Source organism: Ursus arctos, unplaced genomic scaffold, assembly GCF_023065955.2.
Source record: "Ursus arctos isolate Adak ecotype North America unplaced genomic scaffold, UrsArc2.0 scaffold_19, whole genome shotgun sequence".
NCBI classification, from domain to species: Eukaryota; Metazoa; Chordata; class Mammalia; order Carnivora; family Ursidae; genus Ursus; species Ursus arctos.
The window spans coordinates 22402471-22430188 of NW_026622863.1; the positions used below are offsets into that span (position 1 = coordinate 22402471).

The 27718-nt window shown below is 52.3% G+C and overlaps 2 protein-coding genes across 3 annotated transcripts in view; one reads left to right on the top strand and one right to left on the bottom strand.

Annotated features, from left to right (window-relative positions):
- Positions 1-892: 892 nt before the first annotated feature.
- PLEKHG4 (pleckstrin homology and RhoGEF domain containing G4) lies at positions 893-10663 on the top strand. 2 transcript variants are annotated; one of them, XM_057314184.1, is made up of 22 exons: positions 893-990; positions 1544-2242; positions 2395-2490; positions 2563-2686; positions 2776-2869; positions 2956-3030; positions 3109-3225; positions 3383-3481; positions 3573-3721; positions 3880-4018; positions 4113-4229; positions 5837-6019; positions 6277-6797; positions 6873-7119; positions 7787-7876; positions 7960-8181; positions 8271-8441; positions 8522-8699; positions 9117-9233; positions 9377-9613; positions 9699-9814; positions 9979-10663. In XM_057314184.1, the coding sequence occupies exons 2-22, from the start codon at positions 1747-1749 to the stop codon at positions 9982-9984; spliced, it is 3594 nt and encodes a 1197-aa protein (XP_057170167.1). In that variant the 5' UTR covers positions 893-990; positions 1544-1746; the 3' UTR covers positions 9985-10663. The 2 variants fall into 2 exon arrangements, with proteins under 2 accessions (XP_057170167.1, XP_057170168.1); XM_057314185.1 differs by lacking the exon at positions 893-990 and adding an exon at positions 1245-1273.
- KCTD19 (potassium channel tetramerization domain containing 19) overlaps positions 10617-27718 on the bottom strand; it is a 30042-nt gene continuing 12940 nt past the window's right edge. The window contains exons 3-16 of the mRNA XM_044382445.3: positions 23492-23642; positions 22523-22714; positions 21160-21291; positions 19061-19271; positions 17722-17882; positions 16319-16422; positions 15689-15831; positions 15405-15488; positions 15024-15138; positions 13999-14626; positions 12545-12736; positions 12210-12364; positions 11778-11879; positions 10617-10853 (exon numbers count right to left, since the gene is read on the bottom strand). Coding sequence (XP_044238380.1) covers positions 10740-10853; positions 11778-11879; positions 12210-12364; positions 12545-12736; positions 13999-14626; positions 15024-15138; positions 15405-15488; positions 15689-15831; positions 16319-16422; positions 17722-17882; positions 19061-19271; positions 21160-21291; positions 22523-22714; positions 23492-23642 — 2484 coding nt within the window. The 3' untranslated portion in view covers positions 10617-10739. The remainder of the gene's footprint in view (positions 10854-11777; positions 11880-12209; positions 12365-12544; positions 12737-13998; positions 14627-15023; positions 15139-15404; positions 15489-15688; positions 15832-16318; positions 16423-17721; positions 17883-19060; positions 19272-21159; positions 21292-22522; positions 22715-23491; positions 23643-27718) is intronic.

A 27718-nucleotide genomic window follows, 5' to 3' on the forward strand; every position in this document is an offset into this window, starting at 1 on the left:
TCACAGGTCAACTCTCCAGGTAACTTTCAGCAGTTTAGGATCCCCTGACTGAGGGTGAAATGATCAGGAGGGCATGAACACAGCCCAAATGCTGGCAGCGACTGGACATCTGACACATGGGGTCTTCCCTAGTCCTTATGGCAATCTCAGGGGGAAAAAAAAGGAATGACTTTCTTTCTTTTCTTTTTCTTTCTTTTCTTTTCTTTTCTTTTCCTTCTTCTTCTTCTTTTTTTTTTAAACAGGTGAGTAAGGTGAGGCTTCAAGAGAACTGAGTTGCTGGAGCTCACCCAGCAGGTAAGTGGAGAGCAGGCCTGGATTAATGCCTCTGGCTCCAGGACCCTGACCTCAGTCCCAACCTCCTTGGCTGGACTTTGTGGGGAAGGGGGTAGGTGAAAATGCCCGGGGAATGCACCGGAGTGGAGGGTCTGGGGCTGGTGGATTCTGGTACACCTGCGTCAGTTCCTACCCCAGAGGTCTCCATGCCCCCTCCCTCCCTGCAGCCCAGACAGCAGTCCCTCACCCGGGCATGTAGTCCAACAACCTGTCTGTTTGTGCCTGGGCCTGTAAGGAAGATTGAGGACTGCAAGGGAGGGTCCCCTTCCTCCTACACTCCATGAATATACCCCTACTGGTTCTTAGCAGCCGCAAGCAGCTGGTTTGGGCTTAGACAGTTTCTCTTTCTAGGGACCTGGGACCCTGGGCCCACACTTTTCTTCTCCCGCGAGGAGTGAGTGCTCCCCATTTTGAGGAGGGTTAGGGTTCAAGAGCAGAAGCCTCACTACACCGCCCCCCCCCCCCCCCCCCGCCCTGCGCCGCAAGCCCCTTTCCTCGACCACCAGGCCGACCCGCCAGATCACTCACCCTCGGGCACTTACACCGCCTTCCCCAGCAGGGGGCCGCTTCCGGCGCTCTCAGGCAGGCGGGGGAGTGGGCACAGTGAAACGGCTGGCAGTGGCTGCCCCTCCCCGCCGACAGAGAAGCCAAGTCAAAGTAAGGAGGCCCTGAGGATGGGAGTGGAGCCGAGCCGCCTAGCCCCGAGGGTGGGAGGGGCCGGCGGCGGGCAGGGGGCTCAGCGAGGGCCGGCTCCTCCGCGCTTTCCTGGGGGTCCCGGCTGCTGCCGTCGGGCCTGGGGGTGGGATGCAACTCCGTCCTCCGGCCCCCAGGGGGCGGCGCGGCGCTACGTCCTCCGCCGCCCTGCGTTCCCTCCCCGCGGCCAGGAGGCGGCGCCCGTGGACGCGGGCGGCGCGCTGTAGCCGGCGTCGACGGCGCTGCGGTAGGTTCGAGGGCATGGCTTCGCGGTTCCGCGTCCCGGGGACGTGAGTGCCGCGGGCGGGCGAGGGATGGGGCGCGGACTTTGGTAGCGAGACAAGGCCCGGTTGGGCGGGTGTCAGCCTAGGCAGTCCACGCAATGGCGGCGTCCCATCCGTATAGACCGGCAGAGTGTGGCGGGGAGTGTGCGTCCCAGCGTGGGGGCCCTCCCGGCTGAGGCCCATGTGAGTGCGGTCGGGCGGGACCGACCCCTGCTGTTCTCCCGTCTCTTCAGGTCTGAACTGCTGCTGCGTCTGTGCTCCCTCTGCCTGGGCACCAAGCCTGGCCTCTCAGGCCTAGTGCCTTCTGCCTGTCTCACCCACTGAGCCGTACCCCGACCATCATCAGCCCATTTCTTGGATGAGCAGAAGCCTCACACTGAGGGCCCAGCCCCTCTCCCACTTGCTCTGAGCAGGCCCACTCTTAAGGAAGGAGGGAATGATGGAAGGGCCACCAGAGGGTGGGAATGAGTCTCCGGACTCCCAGGGACATGCCACTGACTGGAGGTTTGCTGTGTGCAGCTTCAGGGATGCCTGGGATGAAGAGGAACCTATTCCCCACATGCAGGTTAAGGACCCCAATCCTCCAAGACCAACAGCAGGGACAGCCCGGGGAGAAGGGCTGCAGGGCAGCCCCCTGCCTAGGGAGCCTCAGTCACCCCCAGGACAGATGGCTGTAGATGGGTTGGGGGATGGCCGGGGTTGCACATTAGGAGGTTCCTCACTCCAGTTAGAGGAACCAACCCCCTCTGGAGTGGAGAGCCTCCTGTGCCGGATGTCCTCCCGCCTCAGCCTCACACAGGGCGAGAGTGATAGTCAAGGGGGAGGCTTGGCAAGGGACCACATTCCAAGCGGATTAATGCCGCCAGCCCGCCTTGATCCTGTGGACCTTGGAGGCTCATTATCTGAAACATCCTCGGAGCTCCTGGAGGCAGGTAAGGGAGGCAGGGCCAAGGAAGTCTTGGAAGGAGTGGGGGCTCCTAAAGGTGGGGAGCCCTCAGACCCTATTCCAGCTGAAGCCCACGTCCGAGGAGGGGGTCTCTGGGTGGGTGGCCCAATGCAGACCCAAGCCATTTTCCTTCCAAAGACCCCAGTGGTTCTGGCCTCCCTAAGCCTGCTGATGATCTCCTGGCCCAAGACCTTGCCTGGGAGCTGCTGGCCAGTGGCATGGCTACCCTGCCAGGTAGTTGGGAAAGACTGGAGGCGGTGGGAGTGGGGTGACTTGATTGGGCAGGTGTTCACTGCCTTCTCACAGGGACTCGGGATGTAGAAGGCCGGGCAGTGCTGATTCTGTGTGCCCATAGCCCCGCCTGGCTTCACCCCAAGTGCAGTGACCGTGAACTCATCCGCCTCCTGCTCTATCTGCGTGGCATCCCCAGGTTTGGGGAGGAAGTGTGGGGGGGTGGAGCCTGAGCTGGGAGATGGCAAGGTTGAGGAATTAGATACTGAACTGAAGCCTCTCCTTTAGGCCTGAAATACAGGCCATGGGACTGACTGTGCTGGTGGATGCCCGAGTTTGTTCCCCAAGCTCTTCCCTCTTCTGGGGGCTCAGCCAGCTGCAAGTGAGTACAGGACTGTAGCTTCCCCTGCCTTCAGTCATTCCTTTTGTGTAGGGCTGGGGACATGGTTGAACTCAAATTCCTTGCAGGAAGCAGCCCCAGGGTCAGTGTACCAGGTGCTGCTACTGGGAAAGATGCCAGAGGAGGTGCCTTCCAGGCTGCAGGTACTGAGCCATTTTGGCCAGGGGTGGAGATGGGCTATATCCTCAGTAGGCCTAGGTCACCACCTTCTTTCCTGGCAGCTGCAGCAGCTGCCCTCTCATCAGAGCCTGCTGAACCACGTCTCCACCTCTGGGTTGCCAGCTCCAATGGGTGGAGGCCTGCCCTACTGCCACCAGGCCTGGCTGGACTTCCGGATGGTCAGTGCAGTAGGTGGGGCATAGGGTGGGTGGCAGGCAACCTGGCCAGCAGAGGGGCCTCTTCTGGGTTGGCTTGAGCAGTGCAAAGCTGGCCTGGGATCCAGGATGCCTGGGACCAGCACTGTACTACTGTGGTCATGCGTGCCCCTGCTCACAGCGTCTGGAAGCCCTACTGCAGAGCTGCCAGGAGGTTTGTGCCCTGCTCCAGGGGGCCATCGAGAGCATGAAGGCTGTGCCTCAGCCCATGGAGTCTGGGGTGAGCGTTCCCTCGACACCTCTCCAAATGTTCCCTGTCTCCCTCCTTTTCTCCCGTTCTTACCTCCACTTCCTGTTGCCCTTAATCACAGGAAGTTGGTCGGCTGTTACAGCAGGCACGGGTCCTGATGCAGCACGTGCTAGACTCACCACGGCTAGCATGGCTACAATGCCAGGGGGGTTCAGAGCTGGCATGGCTGAAGCAAGAGATCCCAGAGGTGACCTTGAGCCCAGACTACAGGTAGATGCAAACTCAGATCCCAGATCTTGTTCCAGCTCACCATATCCTATGCCAGGGACTCAGCTGGCTGGCTCAGAACCAGCCAGGATTGTGGTCCCAGGACAGGGTGGAGTGGAACAAGGCAACGAAGAGCCCTAAGACCATGTACCCTGTACTAGGCCAGCAGTGGATGAGGTTGATGAACTCTATGGCCGTGTAGATGGACTGCTGCACCAGTTGACCCTCCAGAGTAACCGGCGAGTACAGGCACTAGAGTTGGTCCAGACTCTGGAGGCGCAGGAGGGTGGACTGCACCAGGTGGGAACTATCTGCCCAGATGGGCCCTCCCTCTGATCTCAAGCATGACCTCCACCTCACAGCAGCATTCCTTTCCCTGCTTGTGCCCCTCCAGATTGAAGTGTGGCTGCAGCAGGTGGGCTGGCCAGTACTTGAGGAGCTAAGGGAGCCTTCACTGGACATGCTGCTCCAGGCCCAAGGTCCTTTTCAGGAGTTGGACCAGGTTGCCCAGGTGAGTTTGGTCACTTTGGTATTGGTCACTTTGCTGGGAACTGGGAATGCAGGATGGGTGAAAGCAAATCTTTCCTTTTCTCTCTTGGAATGTATAGTTCAGCAGAGAAGATCAGTTGTAACCAAAGGTTCAAAGTTATATATGTGTTTGCAAACTGAGCCAGAAACTCTGGAGAGAAGTAATTGAGGTGGTTCTAGAGTGTATAATAAAGATCTCATCCAGAAGGGGTGTTGGGCTAGCTTTCTTGAGATAGTGACTTTTGAGCTGAAAGCTGAAGAATACATCAGGGTTAATCAGGAGAAAGAGAGGTTGGGGTTAAGAGACATTCCAGGCTGAGGGGCACCTGGGTGGCACAGCGGTTAAGCGTCTGCCTTCGGCTCAGGGCGTGATCCCGGCGTTATGGGATCGAGCCCCACATCAGGCTCCTCCGCTATGAGCCTGCTTCTTCCTCTCCCACTCCCCCTGCTTGTGTTCCCTCTCTCGCTGGCTGTCTCTATCTCTGTCGAATAAATAAATAAAAATAAAATCTTTTAAAAAAAAGAGAGAGACATTCCAGGCTGAGGGAGCAAACAGCATGTGCAAAGGTTCTGTGGCAGGAGGGAGCATGGGTTGCCTGAGGAACCATAAGCAGGACAGTGAGGTTGAAATGCAGTGCCAAAAAGGGAGGGAGAATGGAGTGAGATGAGGTAAAATGAGGCTGGAAAAGTAGTGGTCAAATTACTGGGTCCTATAGCAGTGTAAGATCTAAGGAGGAAAGTCACATGATCAGATCCACATTCTAGGAAGATTATCCTAGTTTCTGGGTAGACAGTGATTTGAAGGATGGATGTGTAGAGTCCACAGAGGCAATTGCAGTGGCCCAGCAGGAATGATACTTTCCCTGGCCAGATGGTGGCAGAGGGGTTGATTTTAGAAATTGCTGGGATTTGATGGTGGATACATAGTAAGAAGGAGAGGGAGGTTGCAGAGGTGAATGAGTGCCATTCCCTGAGAGAGGGGCCGGGAGACAAGGACCTTCTGGGGGAAGGGGATTCATCAATCCAGTCTTGGGTGTACTTTGGAGACGACCATGAGGGAACGAGACCCATGGGGATTGGCCTGGAACTCAGAGGCGAGACCTGGGTGTCGAGGGTCACTTGGTAGATGTGGATGTGTTGGTCACACAAGATCGAGGGGAGAGAGTGTGGACTGTGTTCAAGAGCACCAGTGTTTAATGGCCCAGGTGAGGGATGGGGAACAGGAGGAGGAACCACCAGAGAAGGATGAGGAGAATCAGGTGAGTGCAGAAGGGTTGGGGAGCTGGCAGACAGAGGACTGGAGGCTGCTGAGTGATGGTCAGATGAGGCCTGAGAAGTGCTGGGGATGGAGGTGGCACTGAGGTTGCATTAGGCTGACAAGGTGAAGAAGCAGTGATACCAAGGATAACGACTTCTTCAGGAAGTTTGGCTGCAGAGAGGGGTACAGACACAGAGGGGAGTCGGGGGGCAAGGGAAGGTCTTTAGTCACAGGAGAGACTTGACAATGACATGGAGAGATGTCTGTGGAAAAGACTGCTCTGGGGCTAGACCACCAGGCTCAGACCTGCTGAGCCCAGTCTCTGTCTCCAGGAGCAGGTCAGGCGAGGGGAGAAGTTTCTACAGCCACTGGCTGGCTGGGAGGCTGCTGAGCTGGGCCCCGCTGGGGCCCGCTTTCTGGCCCTGCAAGCCCAGCTGACTGACTTCTCCAGGGCTTTGGCCCAGCGGCGGCGGCGGCTGGCAGATGCTGAGAAGCTATCTCATTTTTTCAAGCAGGTAGGTGGGGTGTCCTGACCTTGGCTGCAGGTGGTCAATGGGGATGGAGGGGTGGCTGCCTAACCCCAGCACAGCCTGAGCTCTTTCAGGACGTTCTGCCTGTTCTCTCTCCTTGTCTTCAGGTTGACCCCAAAATCCAAGCACTGGGGGGTATGGCCTGAGTCATCATCCTGTGGGGATGGGGAATGGGTTGAAGAGAAGGCTCGGTGGTCTTGGTGGGCTCCATCTTCACTGCCTCTCTGGCTTTGGTGTTACAGGCCTTGACCTGGGCTGAGGAGGGGCAGCGGGTGTTGGCAGAGCTGGAGCAGGAGCACCCAGGGGTCGTGTTGCAACGGCTGCAGCTGCATTGGACTAAGCACCCTGACTTGCCTCCTGCCCACTTCCGAAAAATGTGGGCTCTGGCCACAGGGTTGGGTTCTGAAGGCATCCGCCAGGAGTGCCGCTTGGCCTGGGCACGATGCCAAGACACCTGGCTGGCCCTGGACCAGAAGCTAGAGGCCGCACTGAAGCCACCACTGACCACGACCACGACCACGACGGGCAGCACGGCTAGCCTGTGTGTCAGCCGTGTCCCAGCTGCATCTGCCACCCCTCCCCTGAGGAAGGCATACAGCCTTGATCAGAATTTGGGGCAGAGTCTCAGAGAGTCTGCCCACCACTGCCACCATGCGGCCACTGCGGCTGCCTGCCACAGACCAGAGGCTGGAGGGGGTGCCCAGCCAGGGTCATCCCCTGCCGTGCCTCCACCAAGCAGCTCTGACCCCAGGAGCCCCAGCAGGTGCAGGCAGTGGGCAGGGCAGGGAGGGCAGTGGCAGGAGAGAGGCCTTGAATCCTGATTCCTCCTGTCTGGTAGGCTCCAGCTGGTGCTGGCAGAGATGGTGGCTACAGAGCGGGAGTATGTCCGTGCTCTTGACTACACCATGGAGAACTACTTCCCTGAGCTGGATCGCCCCGATGTGCCCCAGGGCCTCCGTGGCCAGCGCGCCCACCTCTTTGGCAACCTGGAGAAGCTGCGGGACTTCCACTGTCATTTCTTCCTGCGTGAGCTGGAGGCCTGTACCCAGCACCCATCCCGGGTAGCCTATGCCTTCCTGCGCCACGTAAGCCCACAGGCCACATGGCCCCTAGCTGATTCTGCCACACTCAACAAAGATCTCCTGGGTGCATGCTTGGTGCCAGCTCTGTGCTGGGTACAGCTATGAGTAAGACCAGCAAGGTCCCTGCCCCTTTGGATGCTCATATTTTAATAGAAGAGACGTAAAAGTGAAAAACGGAATTCCAGATTATAGTTGGGGCCAGGAAGAAAGTCATCAGGATAGATCCATGATTGTGAATTAGTGGTGGGGCAGGAGTGGGGCAGTTAGAGGCCTCTTTGAGGAGCTGATGGTTAAGCTGGGGCCAGAGGAAGGGACTAGAGTCAGAGTGTTCCATCCAGAGGAAAGATCGAGTTTAAAGGAAGAGACAGGTCAAAGCGGCTGAGTGTAGTGAGCAAAAGACGGGGTAGTCCGAGGTGAGGGGTCCCAGAATGGTTGTTCCCAGAGCAATGGGAGAAGCAAAGGCCCTGTGGGCAAGCCGCACCCTGCACAGTGCCTGCTCTTGCCAGGTTACCCCTCATTCAAAGCCAGGCAGATTGGATCAGGGGGAGGCTTCCCTGGCAGCTGTTTGTTGGCATTTTGGTCCTCTCGAGCTGAGGATCTCTGGCCCATGGGGGCCAGACTCTGGAAGCTGGCCCCCCTTGCACCCAGACTGAGCTGTGTGTCCTCACAGAGGGTGCAGTTTGGGATGTATGCACTCTACAGCAAGAATAAACCTCGCTCCGATGCCCTGATGACCAGCTTTGGTCACGCCTTCTTCAAGGTAGATGAGCCTGAGCCTGTAGGGGAGGAGGGGATGGAGGAAGTACTCTGAAGCTGCCTGATGGTCTTCCATGCATCTGGCAGGACAAGCAGCAAATGCTGGGGGACCACCTGGACTTGGCCTCCTACCTGCTGAAGCCCATCCAGCGCATGGGCAAGTATGCACTGCTGCTACAGGAACTGGCGCGGGCCTGCGGGGGGGCCGTGCAGGAGCTGAGTGCCCTGCGGGCCGCCCAGAGCCTTGTGCGCTTCCAGCTGCGACACGGCAATGACCTGCTGGCCATGGACGCCATTCAGGGCTGTGACGTGAGTCCTGCCAGGCCGTGGTGGGCAGCTACAGTAGTGAAGGGAGGGGGCAGCAGAGGCTGGGCACTCACTGGGCCCCAACTTGGCAGGTTAACCTCAAGGAACAGGGGCAGCTGGTACGACAGGACGAGTTCATGGTGCGCAGTGGACGCCGTAAGTCCTTGCGCCGTGTTTTTCTCTTTGAGGAGCTGCTGCTCTTCAGCAAGCCTCGCCGAGGACCCACAGGCACCGACACATTTGCCTACAAGCGTTCCTTCAAGGTAGGCCCACCCGACCCCTCCCGTGCTCCCTGCCCCCTTCTCCCCCAGTTCCTCACCAAGCCCCTCTCCTGGCCACACAGATGGCAGACCTGGGCCTCACTGAGTGCTGTGGGGAGAGCAACCTGCGGTTTGAGATCTGGTTCCGCCGTCGCAAGGCCAGGGACACCTTTGTGCTGCAGGCTGCTAGCTTGGCCACCAAGCAGGCTTGGACGGCTGACATTTCTCGTCTGCTCTGGAGGCAGGCCATCCACAACAAGGGTGTGTCCCTGCCCCTTATTTCAATAAAAGGTCCCCTCTCTGGACAGCTTACAGTGTCTCACAGGGGCCCAGGCAGGGCCTAGGGACCTGGAAATGCTTGGGAGCAGGGAGGTCCAGCAGCTGCCAGTGTAGGGGAAAGAGCTTCAAAGTCAGGCAGTCCTGCTATCACTGTCCCTGATTATGGACACAGTATTAAGCTGAGTATCAGAGGCCTTATCTTGAAAAGGGCAATTATGACACCTGTCCCCAGGATTGTTGGGAGGAGAGCATGGCACCAAGGAAGGCTCTGTGCACAGGACAGCTAATCTGCTGGCTATGCATATACAGAAAGGAATTACTCAAGGGAGTGGGTAGACAGAGGCCCAAGGGCAAGGCTGATGTCCAGAGAGGCCCCACCTATGCCCACTCTCCACCCAGAGGTGCGCATGGCTGAGATGGTGTCCATGGGTGTGGGGAACAAGGCCTTCCGGGACATCGCCCCCAACGAGGAAGCCATCAATGACCGCACCGTCAACTACGTCCTAAAGTGCCGAGGTAGCAGGCAGGCTGGGGGTGTGGGGGAGGAAAGCTGCACGGGAGGCAACGTGGACCTTTGTCAGCCCTTGCCTGTGCTCCCTTCAAGACCTTGGCCCAGGTAGGCTCTGGCCTGTCCAAACCTGACTCTCTCTTTTACGCAGAAGTTCGTTCTCGGGCCTCTATTGCTGTGGCCCCGTTTGACTGTGACAGCCCCTACCTGGGGGCCTTGAGTTCCCTTCCTGGAGACCCTGCCTCTTGTTCTGTACTGGGGTCCCTCAACCTGCACCTGTACAGAGACCCGGCTCTTCTGGGACTCCGCTGGCCCCTGTATTCTCCCAGCTTCCCAGAGGAAGCAGCACTGGAGGCTGAAGTGGAGCTGGGCAGTCAGCTGTCTTTGAGTAGGTCTGGGCTTAGCCAGAGGCAGGATGGTATCAGTTAGGGTCTGGCCCTTTCCTGCTGACCGCTTACCTTCCTCCTCCCTAGCTCCCGAGGACTCAGAGGTCTCATCCCAGTGCCCATCAGCCAGTGGATCCAGTGGGTCTGACAGCAGCTATGTGTCAGGGCAGGCCCTTGGCAGAGGTCTTGAGGACCTGTCCTGTGTGAGTACCATTTTGTCCTGTATCTACCAGCCCCAGCCCAGGCCTATGGCTACCTTTCCTTTAGGTGGAAATGGGAGTGGGTGGGCCAGGGGCCATACCCCAGAGATCCCACCTGGACCCTGAGTTGAGGAAACAGGTAGTCATGCCTAGCTTGTCAACCACAGGTCTGAGCCCGGGCTAGAAGGCAGGCAGTGGATCCAGCAGCTTTTGCTCCAAGAAACATCACCTCTCTCAGGATCTGCTGTGACCAGAGTGTGGCTGCCGCCTGGGCCACCTCCAGCCCACATGTACTGCCCTATTGACTACTCTTTCTGATGTCCGTGCCCACTGGCAGACTGGCAGGGACCTCTCCTATGGAGCCTGGCTGCAAAGCCTGAATGACTACCCTGATCCTGAGCTTCTGGCCCCATGTCCCCTTCATCTATTCTCTCTGTAGTTCCCCTCCCAGTTACAGGTTAGGATTAGGTTAGAGCAGATGTTTCCATGCTCTAGGCTGGTGGAGCACCAAGTGGCTCTGGGCAGTGACTGGGCTGCTTCCACCCTCAGGAGGAACATAGGTGGGTTCCCAGCAGTTGTTTCCCAACCCCTGTTCTCAAAGCCAACCTTCTTAAACTTAGGGGCAAGCCCACGCCTATTGTACCCTTAACTCTTGACTGCCCTGGTTGCTCAAGCCCAGCTTCTTTCCTGGGTCAGTTTGGTTATATTGACTCAACACCTTTTGAATAGCTTTCAATTAGAGCTGTTATCTAAAATCATTTCACTGGTTGTTAGGTCTTTGGTGTCTCAAAGAGAGTCCAGGCCCTTGACTCATAAATTACTCTTTATTTATAATAAAAATAGACTGACACACCCTCAGATGGGGACACACATTCTTAAAATGAACCTTGGCAGGTGGGGGTATGTGAGGGCAGCATTTCTGGTCACCCTAGCCCTCTTGTAAGTACTTTCCCAGGATAGAGTAAGAGACAGACCTAGACAGGCCCCTCTGGATGAGCAGGTCCATGCAGCGACCATATTTCCTGGCGAAAGGCAGTGTGAGCTAGAAGGAAAGGCTCGTCTTATCCCTTACTTCCTGGCTGGTTGCCTACCCTAGGTCTGTGGGTATTGGGGGGGGGGATGCTCCTATCTGGGGGTGGGGGCAGGGGTAGGGCAAGGCCTGTTGTTGGGGACTTTTGATGCTCTCGGGCTCAGTTCTGCCCAAAGGCCTCTCACAAGGCTGTAGCTAGGAGCGGCTACCACAATGACCAGAGGGTCAAAAATGTATGTTTCGGGCCACTGGTTTTCCATTTTCTAGCTGTAGATGCTGACCTCACCTTTCCAATCGGCAGACCAGCCAGAGGCCTAATAGTAACTGGGAACCAGTGTGTTTAGGGTGAAAAGTATAATAATGTACTTGACTACAGAAATACCAGATTAAGGAGAAATTAGCTAAATCTTTTTCACCTACAATGTTAAAATAAAAACTTAAAACCCTAAAATTATTTTAAGGAATCAAAAAACAAAAAAAATGGGTCATTCGTTTGACCTTATTGAACATTTTTTTGGTAAAGAATGCTTTAAAGCAGCTTATATATGAAAGGAATATGCTAAAGTGATGATAGAACGAAGCAGGTGAAATTGGTATCACCCATCGAAAAGGTCTGAGTCCTAATAGTTTCTTTGGTTTCAGCACCCCAAAAACTTGGGCTCATGTGATGTGCTTCCCAAGCATGGCCAGGGGTGGTTACCAAAATTGGTAACCATTGCAGGAAAACTACAAAAACCAGTGGCCCGAATACTGCTTTTTGATGACTCTGGACTGTTAATTTCAGCCATTGTTTCTCCCTCCTTGGGACCAGGGACCAGAGGTTAGCTGCCTGCCTTGCCTTCTGGGCAGTGCTGCGTGGCCCTCATGCAGCAAGACAGTGTCCATTTGAGGTGTCCACAGGGTCAGCATTCCCAGTGGGGTACAGGTGGCCCTCACCTCCACCCAGCTGTACAGGCGTTCCTGGGTGTGTCGGTCATCCTTGAAGCCGGTGATGGCCAGCAAATCCACCACAAACTGCTTGGGGCTGATGTGCAGGGTCTGCCAGGAGAGCCCCTAGTCAGGCAGGGCTGGAAGCAGCTGCCTGACACACATTTGCTCCCTGCCTTTCAGAGTGGGATGCAGAACAGGGGCTTCCCTTGGTCTGCAGGAGCTACAGGGATCAGGGGCCACTGTCACGCCCAACTACCTTTTGGTTAAGGCTTGGTTCAGATGACAGTGCCCTGTCTTCCTGTCCATGCTCTTCTTGCCACCCTTGTGCCCCTGGCCTGTTTCCCTTGACTTGTTTCCCTTTGCCTGGCACCACTTATTGTGGGGATAGGGGGACAGACAGGTAGAAAAGAAACAAGGTCTGGGGCCTGGCAAACATACCCACAGCCGGCTGGTCAGGGAGACCACCTTGGCTGTCATGGCTTTGGGGTCCTTTTGCCTGATGGAATCCAGGATGATGTCAGTCAGGAAGCGGTGACATTTTTGTGCATAAAACATCTCTTCCCAGGATAGAGAGAAACTCAGGAAAGTCACCTCTGTGGAGGAGAGAGTGGATGTGGCCACACCTGCCTGTGGCTAAGGCCTTAGAGCCAGCCTGGAGGAAGGGGAGAAGTGTAGGGCTCCCTGAGGGAGACTGTTTTCCTGAAGTACCCTGGGTAGGGGCTCAGGCATCTCCACAAGGAAGCAGGGGGCCAGGTATGGCTTCAGAGTCTCACCTCTGGGCTGGGGGCTGGCTGTAGTCGGTGTATGCCTGAGGTTGTCCATCTGTGTGGTGTAGATGATGCTGTCCTCAAAGAACATGCAGGAGCCATCGCTGCCCACCACAGGGGGATGGGCCACTTTGAGGATGACCCCTGCATTATCCACCTCACTGGCCTCAGGCAGAGGCTGCTCAGGGCCAGGGCTTTCTGTGAAAACAACATGGGGTGGGGGTCCTCCTTAAGCCACTTTGGAGCCCAAGCAGGGAGGGGGCCTCTGGTGACAGACCAGCACAGTCACCCCAACCTTCTAGCAGCTTCTGCCTCCAGTTTCTCAGAAGTGGCACCCTCTGCTGACAGGGGCCTGTCCTGGCTCTCCTCTCTTAATTGTCCTAGAAGCATTATAAGCCCAATCCTACATTTCAGAACTCCAAGGAACTCTCCAAATTCCTCTTGAACTAAGGCTGGTATTAACTAGAGTTGATAATACCCCAGCTGGGGGACTGGAAATTGTTGGAAAACTAAAATGAGAGGAGCTTTTTGGGTGTGTTTTTGATACATGTCCACTCTGAAGAGTATGTTTGACAGACCAACTCAGGGCTCACACGCAGGACCCAAGAAGGCCCCTCCAAGGAGGGCCCAAGCCTTTAAAAGGAAAAGCAACAGAATACTGTAGAAAGACTTTGAGGGAGCAGAGGAAACAGCCCAACATGTCAGTTCTCAGCATACTCCCCTGGGTTGTCTCCACACTGCCGCCCCCCCCCCCCCCCGTAACACGCCTCTCTTCAGCTTCTTCTCCTGTCCATTCCACCTCAGTAATCACCCACCCTCCTGCAGTCACACAAGCCAGAAACCTGGCCTCTCTCTTGCTGCATCCTTCTCTACTTCCTACCCCAACTGCCTAGCTTGTTTGATCTAGAATGACCTTACGCTTCTAACACTCCTGCTTCTGCTACTGCTTTTCCTCTACTCCTGGAGCAAGCTCTCTGAATACAAACCCGACTGCTTGCTCCTTTGTTTAAAATTCTTTAGTGGCTTCCCACACCCCATAGGATCAGAACAAAGTACCAGGTCCTGAACTTGGCCCACAAGACCTGTCCTGATTAATTATGTCTTCAGCCCTATTTCCCATCACTTCCCCACATGAAACCTGGCCTCCAGAGCTAGACCAAAGACCTGTGTCTCCACAAGACTTCTCCTTCCTTCGCCTGCTCACTCCTTAGCCCCCAGCCTTCTTTATGCCCCTATTACTTAATATATTAACACCCTCTTCCCATATGCTTCATGCAGATTCTCAGGTCCACAAGCCATGCCAGTGTGCTGGTCACCTCTGTCTGCTGCTTGGCAGAACTGGCATCAGTGAATAGAGAGTTCTGGTCCCCCTTTGTCACTAATTCACTCTGTGGTCTTGGCCAAGGTTTGCCCTCTCTGTTGTTAAATAAGACTTAGGTCAAGGATGGGACAGGACTCACCTTTCTCTCTTGGCTTCTGCTTGCCCCAGTCCTTCAGCGTGACAGCTCTTTTCACAGGGAAGTACGGCTTAAAGGTTGGCTCTGGCCACTTGTCTTTGGCTCCAGCTCCAGCCCCTGCCTGTGGGCCCAGGTCCTTCTCTGAGCCTGTGGAATGGCCTTTCCAGGAAGCTGAGGTGCTGGGCTGGGAAGGAGCCTCACTTCCCGAAGGGAGCTGCAGGGTAGCCTCCTCCATGGAGCTGCTCCGGGGGACTGGCAGTGGCTGGAATTCCCACTGTTTGCAATTGACCATGTCCCATTCCCTCACCAGGGAGATGAGTTTTTGCATGGGGGTGACAGGAGGGTCTTTGGTTTCAGGTTTCTGTGTGAGGTTGACTGTGGTGCATTTCTTCTTGGGAGGACTCTCAGGGTGGGCCCCCCAGTATCTGGGGTTGGCACATAGGCCAGGACAGTGGGAGTATGTGCTGGGATTGCCCGCCCTCTTGGCACCTCGGCACAGAGACACCTGGATGGTCTGGGAGTACTGCTCAGACTCCTCCATCTGGCTGGATCTGGCCAGGGTCCCCTTGGCCTTGTTCCATGGGGTCCTGTCATTGCAGTCTTGGAAGTCTACAGGCATGCAGGCTGTGGTCTGGGGAAGGAGGACACAGCAGCTCTGGGAATGTGCAACATTCAGTGGAAACACTGAAGCTTTACCTGAGAATAATAATCTGGGCCTCCAAGACCTCACTTGCTCACCCAGATCAATCGTCTCCTCCACACAAGTCAGCCATTTGAGCTTTGCTCAGCCTGAGTGGGGGTGGTGCCAGCCCAGGGGCCTCTCATATTCCAAAGGGACATACTATCAGCATCTAGGCCACAAGTGGCCAACACTTCCCTATGCTTTCTTCAGTGCTTGGACATAGTTACCATGCTAGGAATCCACATAGGCCCTGCTCTAATGCTGGCATGCCCCTCAGTAAGAGCCTACCCCTGACCCTGTGGTAGCACTCTCAGGACAAAACAAACCAAAGAAGGCTAGGGCTTACTTCTTTGGCGTCTCTACTGAACTGCACCAGTGACCCTGGCCCTTCCGTCACCACATGCAGCCTCCTGATGGGAAAAGCTTCTTCATTTTCAGTTTCTTTCTCCTGGGTCCATGACCTGCACACTCCAAGAGGGAGTCAGTGAGCAGAAGCTTCTACTAGTTCATCGACCAGTTGGTCAGGTCTGCCCTTTGACTAATTAACTCTAAACAGTGGTGGAGAAGGGCTCTTAAAAGGTTTCACTTAGGTCATTAGCCAGTCCTGGCCCTGTTCCACCCCCTTTGCCCCAAGGAGAACAGGGAGGTGGGACTGAGGACAGGATTCTCAAGAGGGCTATAAAGGTCCAAACTCCAGAACATGGTGTCTGGAGCAAAGTTTCCTTACTTGTATGCCTCACATTGGGCAAGAGCTTCTGAGAGGGATGGGATGTGGTATTCCTCTACCTCCTGGCAGAATAGGGGCCATTCCCTGCAGATGACAAGACATTGTAAGGCTGGGCAGCTGCGGTGGGAGTGTGGGTGGAGGCATAGCCTTTGGAGCCGCTGCCTTGAACAGCAGTTCACATATTGGAAATAATATAACCTCCTCCCTGAAGGCTATGAATTCAATATTTTTCGTTGCAGAAGAGAGGGGTTTCATCACATGATTTCCTTCCATTTATCACTTACTTAAATTCAGATGGTAAAAACAGTTTTCCAAGTCTCAGGAAGTTGAGAATGTGTCGGAACATTTGGCCATCCCCGTGGATCAGCAGGGTCTGCCCGTAAGTGATCCAGTACACTCTTTGAGGGTTGCACAGAAGTTCTGGATACTGCAAGGAATTGTACACCAGACTCTGTTAGTCTGTTAGTTAAAGGGCTGGGTCTTTAGTAAGGGGCAGGTCAGTCTTCTCTTATTTCATTTTCTCAACTGTTCTACAACAGAGGCTTTGGGATTTCCATCTCTCTGTCTTGTTAGCCACAGGGAGCGATAGTGGGGAGCAGAGCATCCAGGGACAAGAACATCCCTGCTTCAAGTTTTGCTGGCTTCTAGACTAGACTACCCTCTCAAGGCATTCGTAACCCTCACCTGTGTCTTGCTTGGTCCAGACCCCTCAGACTGGTCTCCTCCCGACCCAAACTCTTGAGGGCCTTCTTAGCATGCTGCTCATACAATAAGAGCACTTTGGGTCATGGAGGAGGGGGAAGGTCTCATTCTCAGCAGGGGCTAGGGGCTGTGTGAGGGTCCAGTGACAAGGTTCTAAAGCCGCTCAGCCACAGAAGCCAAAAGGAAAGGAGGGCAGCCTGGGGCCAGCGTACCTTCAGCAAGGTCTGCAGGGTGGTTGCATACCAGTGGCTTCCGACGTAAACTTTGATGATCTGTTGGGGGGAATACACGGTGATTTCTGCTGTCCACTCCTCATCTAAGGAAACCGGTGAGAAGGAACGTATCACATGACCAGAAGGAAATTAGGTGGGACATTTTAGGTTAGTAACGCATGTTAAGACTCAATATCTTCATCAGTCATGATGTGTTGCCTCCTCTGAGAAGCAGCAGGAATCCCTGAAACCAGCCTTCTCTCAGGCCTTCCCTGCTGCTCACCATACAGTTTCCTGGGTGGTGAGGTGGGTTTGGAATGGCAACTTGGAGGGTCAGCTGGTGACTCTGGGGGTGGGAAGGGTGATCCCTCTAAAATCTCAACCCCAGGGGTACTGACGCTCTTCCCCTGACCCACCTCTCTCAAAAAAGCTGATGTTCCTGTCCGCCGACATTGCCAACTGCCAATGGCTTCTGGCTGGGTGTGTCCTGGCTGTATAACTCCAGCTCTTCATGTGGTAAGGAGTCCCTCTGTATGTTTTGTGCTTATGGTTTGGCAAATGTCACCCTGCCAGCTCTTGTCAAATCACTGTCACTGCTATAGAGACCAAGCCTCTAGGCCTGTTTGGAGAATGGGGCTTCATTTTGAGATGATGAACCCATGATCCTTTTCCTGGGGGAGACTGGACTTAGGCTTTGTTCTGATTTTCGGGAACCAGTTTCTAATGAGCTTTGTAATGAGTAAAGGGTATATAACTAAGTTATATAATCAAGAACTAAGAGGTATATCATTAGATTGTGAACTCCATTAAGATAAGGACTGGGTCCGTTTTACTCTTAGTGTCTACTTCTTTCCTGATATATGGTAGGTGCTCAATAAATGCTGACTATTGCTGAATGACAGAATACAGTGGAAACTTGATCTAAAAACTTTTTGTTAATAAAAGGTTATAGAGCAGCCGGTGAAAACATTAGTTTTGGACTCAGATTCAAACTCGAGCTCGATCACTATCTCATTGTGTAATCTGAGCAAGTTACCTCCCTGAGCCTCTGCTTCATCTGTTAAATGGACCCAGAGATTGTTCTTCCCTGGATGGCTATGGGGATCAAATGGACACAGCATGTCAGCTCTCAGAGCCAGAGCAGTCATACCCTTGGAGATCCATGTGGCCCCATACTGAGGTCAGTCTGTACTGCCCAGTCTGTACTACTCGAGGCTACTCATGGGCTTGAGGTGAGGAGGGGTACCTTAACATGAAAGTTTCCCTCTAGGAAAACCTACTAATGTTGGCTTTCCTCTCCTCTTCCATCTACAGTGCCTGGCCCTGGCCAGCCTTGACTTTCCTTTACAATACCCAAGCCCTCCTCTGATGCTAAATTCAAATAAAGAAGCATTCTCATTTACTGAGCACATCCATGGGTGCCAGAGTCCTTGGCTCCAGATGAGTCTTCAGGGCCACTTTCATTGGCTCATAGGTGATGTCCCTCTTGTCCAGGAAGGCACAGAGCTCGTATACCTCGGAAATAGTCTCAGTCAGGGGCAGCCGACAAGTCCCCAGCCAGTTCCTGCCCAGAGGAAAGGCCTGTTAGAACCTCAGCACTGCACCCCAAGGGAGTCTAGCTTGCCAACTTTTCACATCTAGAATGCCTTGCCCCTTCCACTGGCTCAAACCTCGTGGCCACTACATCATTTCCTGCTTTAACCAGAAATCTGGTGATGTCTCGTGGGGACTGAACTTGGACACACAGGCTCATCATGTTGGAGCTGAGTTTGACCTACTTCAGCAAAGTCCTCTACATCAACTAACTGTAAGCTTCTAGGCTCTGCCTAAGGTTCTAGAAGCCAGGCCGGGCCCAGCCACTCCCATCCTGCCCCCATAATCATCTGCCCATGACACCTCAGCCACGACATGGCAGCCCGCCATGGTCTTGGGAGATTACTAATACCCTGTGTGTCTAGGAAAGAGGCTGGGGGTCTGAACATCAACCCCCTGCCTCCAAAGGCACTTAGCTTTGCCCTCTGTGACATCAGGGATGGGACATCTCTGGGAGAGATGGATGGTGTGGGCCGCAAAGGCCCAAAACCCCCAGGGTTGGTTAACTTTCTTCCTAGGGGCTCAGGAAAACCCACTTCTATGTTTAGTTTTGGTACCAATATATTTTGTGACCCTAAGAGAGTTGCTCCACTCTGAACATCAGTTTACTTTTCTATAAAACAGGATTAGAATCCATGCTCCTGCACTAATGGAGACATTCAAGAGTTCATCCCCCAAGACAAAGGCCAGTTTTAACCTCCTTTGTAAAGACTGCCTTGCTTGGCTTCTGGAGCTCACCCCCAGTTCTGGCCTTTCTGTGTGTCCAGCAAGCCTCCCAAGGGTTGTGGGATGGGGGGAGGACCTTTGTAGAAAGGTCTGCATGGCAGGGGAATTATCTAGCATCCTGAGGGTTGTGACTGTGGCCTGGTCATCTCAGACCTAGAACAGGGCTAAAAGCAGCAATGGATTGCAGAAAACAGAAGTATGAAGCTGTCTGAAGCCTTTGAACCTTGGGAACCTTTGTACTTGGCATTAGTCCTCTCCTCTAAGGCCGAGTTTTGTGGTGGTGGTGGGTCTAGCTAAAATGATGGGTTTGCCCCCAAGGACACAACTTCCCTTTGGCTCATGGACAGGGCCCCAGGTTGGTTCCTGAGGAAAGGCAAAGACCAGCCTGAGTGGAACCAAGCTGCTCTCTGAGGAGGGCCTTACTTGACATGCTGAAAGAGGACCCCGTTCCCTGTGATGTACAGTCTACTGCCGTCCAGCGTGCTCTCGATGCGGAGCTGTCCCAGTGCGGAGTCTGGGTACTTGACAAGCAGACCCAGGGCCATCATGTACAACGGCTTCACAGACTCCAGGCCTGCTGCACGGACCCCCTTCCCAGGGCTTGGGGGAGGACAAGAGGTCCGGGAACAGCCACCTGTGCCGGTGAGAATGGGGTGACTCCTAGACCCCTCATGGTCATAACTCTATTAGAAGCTTTGGGTCTCGCTTCCTACTGCTGCCTTGAATTAGTACCAAGGAAGCTTAGAGGGAGCTTATTTCCTTGCACAGCCAAATCTGAATCCTCTCAAAATCAGTATAATTTTTCTAATAGTTAGGTTTAGAGGTCAAAGTTATTTGTTAGGAGGTAGGGCTGGGGGGGATTAATTTGCTGTATCATTAACATGGGAATTTCAGAAATTTCAGTAGACCAGCCGTCTGGCCTCAGATTCTTCCGGAATCTCCCTTAGTTCCAAGCTCTGCTCTAATCATCTGTGGGGAAGGATCGGCAACCATAACACAGAACCTGATGTGCATCACAGGCGTCTCAGATTCATAGCCCCTGTCGCTCCAGGCAGAATTTCCCCCAGAGACAAACTATGTGGTGTTACTTTCAGATTCGGTATCTGGGTTGCTGGCTCGTGGGCAGGACCTTGTTCTACTGCAGTGGGCACAATGCACAATCTACAGGATCCTATCCCAGTGGCAACAATGGGCCAGCAGGCAAGCTGCTGGGTGATTTTCATGGATCATTTCCAATCCTCTGAGCGACTCTATAGGAGGGGTCATGCCATCCTTATATCACAGATGAGGAAACTATCCTGAGAGGCTAATTAAGAACCTTGCCCCAGACTGCAAAGCTGCGTGGGGCAGAGCTGGGGTTTGAGGGCAACTTTGCCCATCTCCAAGGCTACTAGAGCTGTTTCCCTTAGTTATGTGCTTTCTAAAAGGCAAAAACCAGGCTTTGTATTTGAGGGCTGCTGCATGGTTTACAGAGCCTGACTGCAAACATGCTTTCCTTCCAACTTCACATGGTTCTTGTGGAATAGGCACTGCCGTCCTCATCTCTCAAGGACCCATGTTGTCTGAGAAACAGAAGCCCTTGAAGGAGGGATTTGAACTCACCCTTTCTTAAGGGATTGTAAGATCCAGGAACAGGCTCCTGAGACCTTCTGCAGGATGCCACTTGTTGCAGATAGGACTGAACTCCCATTTTGCCTGGGGATGAGGCTGGGAGAGCTGGGTCTAAACACAGGGAAAGACCTGATTCCCATGGGTAAATGTCTGGTGATGCACAGGCCAAACTCCACATGTGCATGACAGTTCTCTACAATCTCAGCATGCCAGCTGAGGCCACGCTGGGGTAGCTAGTGCCCTGCCACGTGCACAGTAGCTTCCATACATGTACAGGATTTGGGAAAGGGGATGATGAAAGGCAAATAAAACACGTGAGGAGGAAACTAGAATGAAGTAGGACTGCGAGCATGAAGGCCTGGATTGGACCTGGGTCAGGAAGTATCAGAAGCAGGCAGACAGGCACAGCAGCCGGAGGTTGTGAAGTAGGGAAACAAGGGAATTTGGGGGTGGTGAGAGAACTGAAGCACTAAGGGAGAATCTGCCTGAGAGTCTCCCATGCCCTCCAGCTATGCCTGGAAGGGGAAGGATGGCAGTGGCTGCCAGGTGCTGCAAGTTCCCAGGTGCTCACCACTTCCACCAGCAGGGCAGAGCCACTGTACCTCTGTGAAGCTTGCCCTTGGGCCCAGCCTCCCTCTCTAGGACATTCAGGCCTGGTTTCCCCACCCAGGCTGGGCCGAGCTACCTACAGCCCCGTGGGGAGGCGGAGCAGCCAGAGGGCACACAAGGTTTCAGGCTGAAATTGCTCTTCTCATATTCTAAGTCAGCCAAAACACCTGCCTCTCTCACCACTGCCCAAAGACCAAAGTGGTTGTGGGAGGGAGGGGAGACATTTGTTCTTGGCTTTTCCAGCTCAAGCATGGACTGCCCCAGAATGTCAAGGGGAGGGCAAGGTCCCCCTGGTGACATACCCATGTTCATCCGGTACAATCTTACAGCTTCAGTGAGCTCAGGGATTTCCAGAATTTCCACTTCTGCTTCTAACGCATCTATGTTGGAGAAATTATCTGGTAGTAAAATCTTCTGTGAGCGTAGAAAATTCACTTGAAAAGCAAAGGGAAACAAAATTGGCTAAGGAGGTTATTTCTGATTCAATTGTAGGTCCAGGTTTTTTGCAGGTTTGTAGTACTGCAATATATCCTAGGCTCTCCTTGTTCTGAAACAATTTCTAAACATACCTGGTTAGATTAGCTTTGAGTCTGTGGTTTCAAGGTGAAAGACCCCAAATTACTTTGTTTTCCTGTGTTTGAGTCCATGGGTGTGGCCTCCCTTGGCCTGGCTTGGGGCTTCCAGGCCAGGCCCTCCTGGTGAACATACTGGCCTTGAGACTTACCCTGTGAGTCTTGACCCAAGAGCAGGTCATTCCAAAAGAGGGAGTTGTCTTGCCGCTTACAGAGGAAGGGCCCAGCTGAGCTGAGCTGGCAGGTGGCACTTGGCAGTTTGTCCCTGCCTGGATTGCAGTGTGGGAGGCAGAGATGGAGCCAACGCTAACGTCCTGTGTGAATCAACTTGGAGATTCAGAAGCACATCAAGACAACTTTCTAGGTGACTATAAGGAATGGCTGGGGTTCCAAGCATTTGGGCCCCCGTACAACTTGGGTGTTTCCTGCCGTATTCATTCTAGGCAGCAACAGCATCTTGGAATCAAAGAGTTCACTCAGTCCACCCCCTGACCAGAGTGTGTCCTAGGGTGGGGGGAAAGAAGTTCTCTTTGTCCAGGTTGAAGATCTCCCTCCTTAGGCCACTAGCTCAAGCAGACAATTTTATAATGATTTTGGGGAACCTTTCACCAGACACCCTCTTTCTCTTTTGTTCTGGATTTAGCGGATATGAGAGCAGGTAGATACCATTCTTTGAAACAAAGGAATAGGAATAGGAAACCCTATTTCCTCATTTTATGGTGAGAGGAACTGAGGCTGGAGCCCACCCAGATGGACACATAAAGATAAGCTAGAGAGTAGCTGACTTTTGAGCCCGGCTCAGGTCCTTGCCCTTCACACCAATACCTGTGGCCCCGATCACTGCAGGCAGCTTCCAGTGACCCTTTACCCCCACGCCATCCCCAAATGCACAGGGAATAAAATAGCCCTGAGGTTCGTGGGAGTCTAATGCCAGGAATCTGCTTGCCTTCCAGAAGGCTCTGTCATGCTTCCACCACCTCAGCCTAAGGAAGCTCCTAATGCCCTAAGCACCAAGCTGAGCCTCCATGGGATGTGGGATGGGGAGGGGTGGATAGGCCCTATCAGCCCCCCACCCCCAGGATAGAGCAATCACCAATGAAGCGGAACTCGCTGCACTCGCACTCGATTAGGGCCACAGTCTCAGCCAGCCACAGCAGATTGTCTTCAGTCACCAGGCTTGGATACTTGGCCACTAGGTCTAGGGGCAGAAAACAGTAGTGTACTTCCTCTTCTGTGTCTAACAATGGTGTGTCCATGAGTCCCAAAGGTGCCTTATCATGTAGGCCTGGAAGAGAATGTGCAGAGGGGCATCACCACCACTCAGAGGCCAGGGCTCTCACTGATCCCAGGGTCCTGGAGGAAGCTGGGGAGATCACCCCAGAGATGGTCATGCCAGGTGCCTCCTTTCCCCCTCCCTGCCCGCAGATGTAACCCTAACACCAAACACAGGAGTATGGTGGGAGAAGGACATGCACATCTATTTTTCCTACAATGAAGGGCAGGAGGACATATTGTAACATTTTGGCTTAGGTACTAAAGGTCATTAAATTCATACTTGTTACCTATCTGGTTGTTTCTAATTGATCAAACCAACCATTGTGACCCATTGTGACAAAATAGATTATTTTGACTCTCTTGGAAGCTCAAAACCCATCAATAATCACGAATGGCTGTTTTGGTATCTCAGGCCAATCTATACTGCAAGTCACCCATCAGACAGTAATCATTTGGGGACCCTTCTTATGCGGTAATTAGAAGTGACATGAAAGGTTGGTGGAGTTTTCTGACTACTAGGAGGGGGCAGAATGCAGCCCAGCCTTGCCCAAGTAAAACCAGTATGCAGAGGAATGAATGTGGAAGAGGATGTTTAGTTCCAGGGGGTAAGCAGCCTTGGAGAGGGCATGTGGCAGGGTACAAGATCAAAGAAGATGATGGAGAGGTAGAAAGATCATCTAAAACTAGTTCAGCAATCAGAGTACTCTCTGGATGGAAGCCACGTCTATTAGGGTGAGGAGAAGGGAAGCTGGTGTGGGCTACAGAAAGGGTCAGCCTGTGGGTATACCTGTGAAGGCGGGGCTTTTTATAGGAAATTCTGAGGGTTTGCTGATACATTTCCATGTCCGCCAGTAGTTCAAAGATGCTCTCTCAGCAACAGGTATGTCTGCAGGCCGTACACGTAGGTGGTGTTTCCCTTCCTTCAGATTATCTAGAGTCTGTTAGATACAGAAAATTACTGCCTTGAAAATTCTAAATTGCATAATTATCTACCAGTTCTAGGGCAAAATACCAGGAAAAATAGCATGTGACTTACTTTGATAAAGTGTTTTGAAATAAATTTAGTCGATCGCACAAAAATGTAAAAATTTAGGTCTACGAGATGATATGCTGATATTCAAAATTTCATGGACTATCTTCTGATTTTTGAAACAATCTTTTTTTGGGTTATAATTTTATGCTGACTAACAAATTTATCTTATTTAAGCTAAAGAGTAATTTATATTTAACCATTAAAAACTGAAGATTTTCTACCATTTCCCCTCAACAACTTGTATACTTGTTGTGATCTGCTTATTTGTGTTCATCCTAATCCTGGAACATGATCTAAGCAGGGACTTGGATGTGGCACAGGGTACCACATTTTTCAAAGCACTTTCATAGACGTTTGCTCGTTTACCCTGACACAGCTCTGTGAGATGGATGTGGTAAATGTCTGCAGTCCCATTTTACTGATGAAGCAATTGAGGTTAAAGGATTTGTGACTTGCTCAAGCAGTCTTCCACGTCCAGAGCTTTTCCACTTGATGGAGCAGGTGACTAGGGGTGGGTACATAAGCTGGAGCACGCCAGATAGACAGAGCTGAAGCTCAAAGCAGAAGGTAGGCTGGTGCTGCCCGTTGCTCAAGGACCCATTCTCCCTCGAAAGGCCTGTATAGGGGGCAGAGTATCATAACAGCAAACCCATTTTTCCTCTCCCTACTCCAGAAGACAATAGCATTTTCCCAAGAAATTGCTGGACATAACTAGAAAAGTAGTTGCTGAAAGGCACCATATGACAATTTCTTTCTCTAAGAGCCTCAAAATCAACAAAACACCTTAGATTCAGTATGAAACTAATAAAAGAACCTGCTTCTAAGCTGAATTACACAGGTGAAGCTCTTGTGAAGCTGCTCATAGGAAGCCCGAGCTTTGAAAGTGCCCTCTGGTGGCCATGGCTATAAACTGCACCCGCAGAACGGCTTAGGTCTGTAAAAGGAGGGAACTAGAAATGGGAGAATCTTCCTCATTTTGGGTGACTGTTGGATTTGTGGAAGGACTGGAAAATGTCAGGGTCATGGGGAGTTCTTTCTGGGAGCACTAAGTAATGGGAGGGAGGAACAGTGTGTGTGTGAAACACCAGAAGAGAGTGTCATTCATTCATTCGAGAAATGCTTGTGTATCACCAGGGCCACAGATACTGTGCCTGGACTCAAGGAGCTCTCCGCTTGGAGGAAAGCTGAGAAGAGACAAGAAAACCAACAATTTATATAAACTGAGATTAAAGGCCAGCATCGTTTTTGAAGTTTCAGGAGTTCCAGGAACCCTAGAATTTCTTTCCACAGCGTTGGAAGGAAATGTAAGCTTTCTTGTTCCTCTTTGCTCAGGATTGCACACAACTTTAGCTTCTATGTCAAGCTGTCAGCTATCCTGAGGAGGGAAACTGGTGAGAGATGGGTTTTCATATGAGGCAGTAGTTGGCCTCAGGCAAAGAGAAATAAAAATGAGGTGCCAGGAAGGTGATGGAGAGACTGGAACAGTTTCTGCATCAGTGGGTGAACAGGATTACTGAATTAAAATGAGATGATAATGATGATGATGATATGGCAACAATAATAATAATAATAACAAATTATATTACTATAATGTGGCAGTATTTGTGCTAAGTGGGATAAAGAAAACAGTGACTGCACAGGAGAGACAGGACAGGTGGGAGGATGGTAAGTAGAGATATATACTGAGGCACCTGCCTCTGTGCCTTGATTGTAGACTTGAGGTATATGGAGGTTGGGGCACCTGGGTGGCTCAGTCAGTTAAGTGTCTGCCTTTGGCTCGGGTCATGATCTCAGGGTCCTGAGGTGTATGGAGGTTGAGGGAGTGAGGGAGATGAATCCAGGGCAGTAAACAAGAGCCAGAGAGTGAAAACCTCTGTAAGCTGGGCTGAGGAGTTTGATATATCCCCTGGTTAAGAGAAGACATTGAGGATCTAAAGCAGGGACTGTGACTTGACTGATATTCCCACATCTCCACCTAGTCAGTCAGCAAGCCCTATGACTCCATGCCGTGCTCTCTGCTCCACCCTCTTCCTTCTTTCCCCTCCCCCAGTCCTGGTCCTGTCATCCCCAGGCCCTCTCTTTACAGTGATCTTTCTTTCTTTTTTTTTTTTTTAAAGATTTTATTTATTTATTTGACAGAGATAGAGACAGCCAGCGAGAGAGGGAACACAAGCAGGGGAGTGGGAGAGGAAGAAGCAGGCTCACAGTGGAGGAGCCTGACGTGGGGCTCGATCCCATAACGCCGGGATCACGCCCTGAGCCGAAGGCAGACGCTTAACCGCTGTGCCACCCAGGCGCCCCTACAGTGATCTTTCAAGCATGCAAATGAGTCCAAACCATTCTCCATCTTAAGAAACTTCAGTGCTCCCCACTACCTATGGGCCATCCAAATTCTCCTTGGCATTGCATGCAAGGTCCTTCACAATCAATGGAGACAGCTGGATATACACAAAAAGCACAAGGGCCCTGAACTCAGACAGACTGGCCTTTGAATCTTGGTCACTTAAGAGCTGACATTTATTGCCCAGACACTTTATTTTTTTTTTTTAAGATTTTATTTTTAAGTAATCTCTACACCCAACATGGGGCTCAAACTCACAACCCCAAGAACAAAAGATGCACGTTCTACTGACTGAGCCAGCCAGACACCACAACCCAGGCATTTTTAAACTCAATCCTCCTAATGTCCCTTCTCCCCATACCAAGTAGTCTTTACTATTATCACTCCCTTTTAGCAAATGGAAAACAAGGCTCAAGAAGGGAACAAGTACTCAGTGCCCCAAATAAGTGGAGATGCTAGGAATGGAACCCAGAATTCTAGAGTCTATGCTCTTAACCCATTGCCTCCCATCTGTCACTAAGCCTCTAGAAGCCTCAGGCTCCTCACATGCAAAGTGGAGATAGTAAAATCTGGAAGATGTTGTTATAAGGATTAAAGGAAATAATATAAATGTTAATTTCCTTTCTCTTAGTGGTCAAACTACCTTTCCAGCTTCATCTCCTACCATTCTTTTTGTCTGCATCCCATTATCAGTGACACTAAACTCCATAAAACTCCAAAGACACTAATGCCTCCTCAACTTTGTATATACAATTTCCTCTTCCCAGAACACTTCTCTCCTCCCTTCTCTGTCTGAAAAGCCTGGAGCCTCCCCTAGATAGAGTGGGTCATTCTCCTTTGTTCCCAGAGACCCCTCCAAACTTCTTTCTCTGGGTCCCTGGCTTGGTTTCAGGCCTGTCCTTTCAGGCTTTGGGGGAAGGACTGGCTTGATGCATCCCAGCTTCTAGTCTAGAACCTAATGTGTAGTAAGTGCTCAGAATTGCTGTGTTAAATGAAAGAATGCATGTAAATGGAGAGATAGAAAACTGAGTCCTCTGGAAAGAAAAGCAAAATGAGACATGAGGGAGCCCAAAATGAGCTGGCAGAGAAGCAGACTGCATTCACAAAAACTGAGAAAGATGCTGAGGATGCAAAACCATAGGAAAAGCCAACACAGGATTACAATGGGCAGAGCCCAGAGAGTTCAGAGGGCAATGAAGGCAGTGATTCCATCTTTGGACCTAGAGTCCAGAGGGTAGATCTAAGGGGGAGAGGGACAAGGATAAAGGAGAAGAGGGAGACAGGATGACAGGACAAAAGGTCTCAACTTGGGTTTGACTGGTGATGGATCAAAAGATGTCAGGTGAAGTAGAAAGAAAAGAGAGTAAATCCAGGGAAAGCCTGCAAGAGACAGCAGACCATTTGAAACCCATGCTATGCTGACTGCATCAGAAGAACGTGAACCTGCCATTTATCTCATTTGCAGATTCAAATCCTGAAATTCTGTCTCAGGGAACAACAGTGCCTTGAACAACTCTAAATTGGCCATTGTGGAAGGGATGTACTGAGAAAGGGAAGTCCCTGCCTGGGAAAACAACCTGTTTAAGGATGGGCCTGGACTCCCTTATTGGAGGTGCTATTTGGTACCCAGGTATACCCTG

Excerpts from the sequence above, each read along its gene's own strand:
- PLEKHG4 (XM_057314184.1), top strand. The coding sequence starts at position 1,747 with ATGATGGAAGGGCCACCAGAGGGTGGGAATGAGTCTCCGGACTCCCAG. Across the intron at positions 2,687-2,775 it reads TATCTGCGTGGCATCCCCAG|GCCTGAAATACAGGCCATGG; the intron begins GTTTGGGGAGGA and ends CCTCTCCTTTAG. Across the intron at positions 8,182-8,270 it reads ACGCCATTCAGGGCTGTGAC|GTTAACCTCAAGGAACAGGG; the intron begins GTGAGTCCTGCC and ends CCAACTTGGCAG.